The sequence below is a fragment of the Ovis aries genome, chromosome 16 (genome assembly GCF_016772045.2).
Source record: "Ovis aries strain OAR_USU_Benz2616 breed Rambouillet chromosome 16, ARS-UI_Ramb_v3.0, whole genome shotgun sequence".
NCBI classification, from domain to species: Eukaryota; Metazoa; Chordata; class Mammalia; order Artiodactyla; family Bovidae; genus Ovis; species Ovis aries.
In genome coordinates, this window is record NC_056069.1 from 55,873,279 (window position 1) to 55,879,300 (window position 6,022).

At 55.1% G+C, this 6,022-nt stretch overlaps 1 protein-coding gene across 1 annotated transcript; it reads right to left on the reverse strand.

Annotated features, from left to right (window-relative positions):
* Positions 1-2,957: 2,957 nt before the first annotated feature.
* On the reverse strand, positions 2,958-5,792 carry LOC106991650 (transcription initiation factor TFIID subunit 11-like). The gene is made up of 3 exons (XM_042233640.1): positions 5,765-5,792; positions 5,158-5,193; positions 2,958-3,349 (listed from the first exon to the last, which is right to left on the reverse strand). The coding sequence occupies exons 1-3, from the start codon at positions 5,790-5,792 to the stop codon at positions 2,958-2,960; spliced, it is 456 nt and encodes a 151-aa protein (XP_042089574.1).
* Between the last annotated feature and the right edge of the window lie 230 nt (positions 5,793-6,022).

Below are 6,022 nucleotides of genomic sequence, written 5' to 3' on the forward strand. Positions count from 1 at the left end.
ATGGCCCCCTTGGCCATTCCAGACATGGCTATGATTACAATCAGGACACCGGCGTGCCAGCCACTGCCTGGTTCAGATGTTGGATAGTGGCCTTGGGGAAGGCTGAGTGGCGAAACACTTCGTAACAGTTCAGCTGCTCCCTCATAGCAGCCATGACGGTTCTCATCTTCTGGGCCTGCTCTTCGTCCACTTCCCGTTGCCTGGCTTTCTTGCCCTCAGTGTCCACTTTTCGTCTCTTGGCCGCAAGGGGACATGAGGAGGAGCCTGCCTTTTCACCTGCCCTTGGCTGAGGGCAGTCCTGACGCCTGAGCTCCCCACCTTCTCCGTCAGAAGACTCCCTGGCTTCCCGGGCTGGGTCCTGCAGCAGGATACGGCCTGGGTGGCTGAGATCCAAGCCTGGGGGCACGCCTGGTGCTTCCCAGACGTGCTGGGCTTCTTCATCCCAGCGCTGGTACCAAGTCCCCTACCTCAGAAAGCTCGGGCCCTGGGTCCTCCCTGAGGCAAAATCAGCGGGAAAGAAACCTCAGCCTCAGCATCCACAGAGGAAGGATCCGCCTGAGACATGCCTGGGCCCAGGCCCTGTATGTAAGAGTCTTGGCGAAGGGGGGCGGTGGGGAAGGTCCCTGAAGCCACGCCCACCCAAAAGTTGGGTAATCCCCTCAGCCAACCCTGCACAGCGGGGAAATGGGCCCCTCCCACTGAAGACCTATCTCTCAAAGCTGCCTTTGACAGCTTTCCAGCAGGCAGCCCCAAAGCCCAAATCCTCTCTCCCCTGCTCCTCAGAACAGGCTGGCTGGCTTGTGGGGTGATGGCGAATCCAGAAAGCCCAGAGAGTTCACTACTCTGGGAGACTTTCCTGCCATTCCAGGGTGGCCCCAGACCATCCTCTCCCCGATGGCACAGACATGAAGATAGGGCGGCGGGCCTAGGGGGGAGGCTTCCACCCTGCTCTGGAAATGCTCTTCAATTTGCCCAGGGGAAAACGCAATCAGTGGCCCCTCCCTCTTCCATCCCCCCCTCCCCTCCCCTCTCAACACCCTCCTGCTTCTCTCCCTCTTATTTCTCCACACCAGCCACACAAATACACTCCCTGCCCAGGAGAACCTTCCCCTACCATCCTCATCAAGTCATCCAACCCAGAAATAGGGTGGTGGGGGGGGGGGGTGGCGGGGGTACAGACATTCACTTCAGGAAGAAGCCATCTCTACACATCCTCTTCCTGCAAGGTCCATCACTTCCATGAGGAATCGCCCTCCCTGAGCTCTATTCCCTGGAGTTTTCCACAAAGCCTCCCTAGTCGAGGCACCCATCCCCCAATAGAGCCGGGCCGGGAAGGAATGGGCTGTCTCTGACCTCCACCTGCTCTCTGCTCTGCCTGGTCCACCCTTCCTCTGTCCGAATCCTTGGCCTCGGTAGAGGTTTTCAGGGTCGCCAGGGCTTAAGTCTCTCCCCAGTGTCCCTATGCTGGGACGGCTGAGATCTGTGGCCATTTCCCCGTTGGTTCCTTTCCCGTAGTAAGTATGCCTTTGGAGTTCAACCCGCCCTTCCGGACTTGACCTGATGACTCACTTCCTTCAAGTGTGGACGGTACTAGTCCTGCTTAAGCAGTCGCCATGCACGATCCACTCACCTTTCATCCCCAGGCTTCAAGGGCGTTTGGTTGCTGCTGACTTCCAGCACTTGGGAAGGCAGATTCGAGGTAAGACTCCTGTGTGCACATCATGTCCTGTGGGCCCACACACTGTACCCCCATTTGAGAGAAACTCAAGGTAGAAGGGTCCCCATGGGAATGAAGACGCCAGGGGAATGAAGGTCCATGGGGCCTTGACTTTCTGATTGGCCATCCACCGAAGACAGGAGGCTTTCTTCCAGATATGAACTCCTGGACTCCGTCTCTTGACTTGGAATGACCTGGGGCATGAGGTAGGCCCGCCGGCCCAATGGAGCAACCACGTGTGGACAGGACAGAGGCTTGCCTCTCCCTGGATCTACCTGGGAGAGCTTCGCTGCTTCCTCACCTTTCTGGTGCAAGGCTCTTATCTCTGGTTCTTTGCAAGAAGGTTTTGATCCAGTCGCCTAGCCCCGCCTGCCCAAATGTGATCAGGAATTGGTGAGTGGGAGACTTGGTCAAAGGCTGGGATCTCAACCCCCCACCCTCACCCCACCCATGGAAGGATTCTGTGAGGTTTCCTTTCAGGACCGCAGATGGCTCGGGGATCCCATCCCCTGGCCTTTGAAGGCTGAGACATCCCTGGGCGCCTGGGAGACAATCCATTACTTCCAGAGGCCTAGGCTTCCTCTTGCCCACGGCCAGACGTGGTTGGCTGAAAGGCACTGAAGCGCACTGGCATCTCTCCGCGTGAGAGATCTTGTCTGGTGTCCTCTGGGAAGGCCTTGCCTCCGCGAAGGAACACCAAGGCTTCGCTCCCGCAGTGACTTTGAAATAATTCCCTGGGCTTCCGGCTCCTGGATGGCGTATCACAGAGGTGCTCATATGTCAGCTGGATGGCTTTACTAGAATTCCCTGAGTGAACCCACCAGGGCCTGGTGTTCCCAGTCAGGCATGGTTACAGTGTATGGATTCAGCTTCTCTGGTAGACAGGCAGGGGTCTGTTCTCACAGGTGAGTTGTGGCAGGTCGTGTCTCTCAAAGAATTAGACTTTGGGTCTCGGGTCTCTCCCCAGTATGCCTCCGGGCGAGAGATGCTTCTGTGTGTTACCGGTCTTTTCAAAGGAACAGCTCTCGAGTTGTGCTGGATGTCTTCTCTCCCCTTTGTGGCAGTTGATCCATCCTGGTGAAATCCCATCCTGGTGGCAATGTCCACGGGATGCAGGAGCTGCCTCGGGGATGGGACAGGGGTGTCGTATGGGGAACGTAGTGGAAGAAAGCCTGAGGGTTAAGAGGCTGGTCGGCCGCAGGGCCAGGTTGCTCAGGAACAGGCCCTCCCGGGCTCAGGCCTATAAGAAGAGGATCTTGTGCTTAGTGCTAGGCATCTGCCCCTTTTCGCGTAGCCTGCGAACAGCCTCCCTCAGATGCTTGGGTTGGAGTGGGGGCTTCTCGCCCCACTTCTCACAAATCTCTAGGGCTTCTTCCACCACCTGCCCGACGAAGACCTTGGCCATTCCGGACATGGCAATGACCACGTTCTGGGATACCGGCGTGCCGGCCACGGCCTGGATCAGACGTTTGATGGTGGATTTGGGGAAGGCTGAGCGGCGAAACACTTCGTAACGGTTCAGCTGCTCCTCACTCATAGCAGCCACGAGGGCTCTCATCTTCTGGGCCTCCTCTTCATCCACTTCCCGTTGCCTGCCTCTCTTGCCCTTGGTGTTCACTTTCCATCTCTTGGCCACAGGGGGACATGAGAAGGAGTCTGCCTCTTCACCTGCCCTTGGCTGTGGGCAGCCCTGACGCACGGACTCACTGCCTTCCTTGTCAGAGGCTTCCCTGGCTTTCTGGGCTGGGTCCCCCGGCAGGATGCAGTCTGGGTTGCTGGGTTCCAGTCCCAGGGGCATGCCTGGTGCCTCCCACGACACACCCAGGTTCGGACCTTGGTCCGGGAGCCACGCCCTGGTCTTGTCCATCCTGGCGCTGGGTCAAAGACTAGCTCAGAAAGCTAGAGTCCTGGGCCCTTCCTGCTGCAGAGTCCTAGGCAGAGAAACGCTCTCAGCTGCAATCCCTTAAGAGGCAGGATCCTCCTGAAACAGGCTGGGCCCAGCCCCTTTATTTAAGGCTAGGGCTGAAGCCACGCCCACCCGGAAGTCAGATGATGCCTCAGTAGCCTCCCAGCCAGGGCCTGGGCTCCTCCCACTGCCCCAGGCAAGGGGCGGGGCCAGGGTGCGCCTCCAGGGCCGCAGGCAGGGGCCAGCTGCTGGCAGCCTCCCAGGATTCTTCCTGCCTCAGTTTCTGAACCCTTCATCTTGGGCCACGATGGAAATGTAGACATGTCCTCAGGAGACCTGTCTCTCAAAGCTGCCTTTTGAAAGCCTTCCAGCAGGCAGCCCAAGAGCCCAAGTCCTCTCTCCCCTGCTCCTCAGAACAGGCTGGCTGGCTTGTGGGGTGATGGCGAATCCAGAAAGCCCAGAGAGTTCACTACTCTGGGAGACTTTCTTGCCATTCCAGGGTGTCCCCAGACCATCCTCTCCTCCAAGGCACAGACATGAAAATAGGTCGGCGGGCCGGCCTATGGGGGAGGCTTCCACCTTGCTCTGGAAATGCTCTTCAATTTGCCTAGGGGCAAAAGCAATCAGACCCCCTCCCACTCCCTTCCCCTCTCAACACCCTCCGGCTTCTCTCCCTTGTATTCCCCAACGCCAGCCACACAAATCCACTCCCCGCCCAGGCGAAGGTTTCCCTACCACCCTGATCGAGACATCCAGCCCAGAAGTAAGGTGGCTGTGGTGGGGGTGAGTGAGGTACAGACGTTCATTTCGGGAAGAAGCCACCTTTACGCATCCTCTTCCTGCAAGGTCCATCACTTCCATGAAGAATCGCCCTCCCTGAGCGCTATTCCATGGAGATTCACAAAGCCTCCCTAGTCGAGGCACGCATCCCCCAATAGAGCCAGGCCGGGAAGGAATGGGCTGTCTCTGACCTCCACCTGCTCTCTGCTCCACCTGGTCCAATCTTCTGCCCACACCCCTGGCCTTCGTAGAGGTTTTCACGATCGCCAGGGCTTAAGTCTCTCCCCAGTGTCCCTATCCTGGGACGGCTGAGATCTGTGGCCATTTCCCCGTTGGTTCCTTTCCCGTGGTAAGTATGCCTTTTGGCGTTCAACCCGCCCTTCCGGACCTGGCCTGATGACTCACTTCCTTCGAGTGCAGACATCGCTAGTCTTGCTCACGTAGATATAGGGAACGGGATGAAAGAAAGCCTGAGCGTTAAGAGACTGGTCTCTTGGCCTGACCTGGTGCATTGTAGGCCCACCAGCCCATTGAAGCATAGATGGCTGAGATCTCTGACCATTTCACGGTCGGTTCCTTTCCCTTTGTAATCATGCCTCTGAAATTCTGTCTGCTGTTCTGATCTTCATTTGATGACTGACTTCCTTATCTTGTGTCTGGAGGTATCAAGCACGATTCATTGACCTTTCCTCCCAATACCATGTCGGGAATTGTGGCTGCTTACTTCCAGCAGTTTCAAATGCAGATTCCTCTGGGAGCAGGTTGTCCTGTGGGCCCCTCACTGTAGCCTCTTTTGGGCCAAAGTCAAGAACTTAAAAATCAGGATCATATAACCACCCTCTTTCTAGAGTCAGCTTCCTCACTGTACTCGCCTTTCTTCTGCAAGACCTCACATCATGAATGGCTTCACCCACGCCAGCGTATTTTCTCACAGGAACATCGCATATCAAGGTTGGAGCAGGGTTTGTGGTGTTCTTTTGATGCACCTGACCAACTTCTCCCCGTGTCCTGGCGTGACCCTGGCTCTCTCCAGTGATGAATCCCAGACACCTCTATGTCTTCTATGCAGGACACCGTAGCTATTGGAGTCATGTCCCTCTGTAATGGATGCCTTTGTTCTTAGTTTGAGATTCTGAGACTGCAATCTCTGTGATACCTTGATCTAGACCTCTTTTCATCTAAAACTTTCTAAGCTATTGATGTTTTAAGCACTGTGCTTATTAACTTTCTGTTTTGTCAATTTGACTCAATTAAGGAATTGTCGGTCAGGTGGTATATAGTATTTCTGAGTTTGTCTGTAGTTTTGTTTTTGGAAAATATTTTTGTCTATAGACTGAAGACAGTAGATCAACCTTCATTACTTTGGTGAGCATCATTCAATCTGTTCATGGCCCTACTTGACCGAAAATAGGATGACTAAATTACTCTCTTCTCTTGAGCTAGAACTTCCATATTCTCTTTCCTTCAAACTTCACAGATAGATTGTGTTAGGTCTACAGACTCCAGTACTTACATCAGTGGTGTCTTACCAGGTTTTTAATCTTTTGACCTCAGATTTCTTGATTATACCTTTGCTTTCCCTATTTTCAGCTTTTTGACTTAGTTTTATTATACAGCAC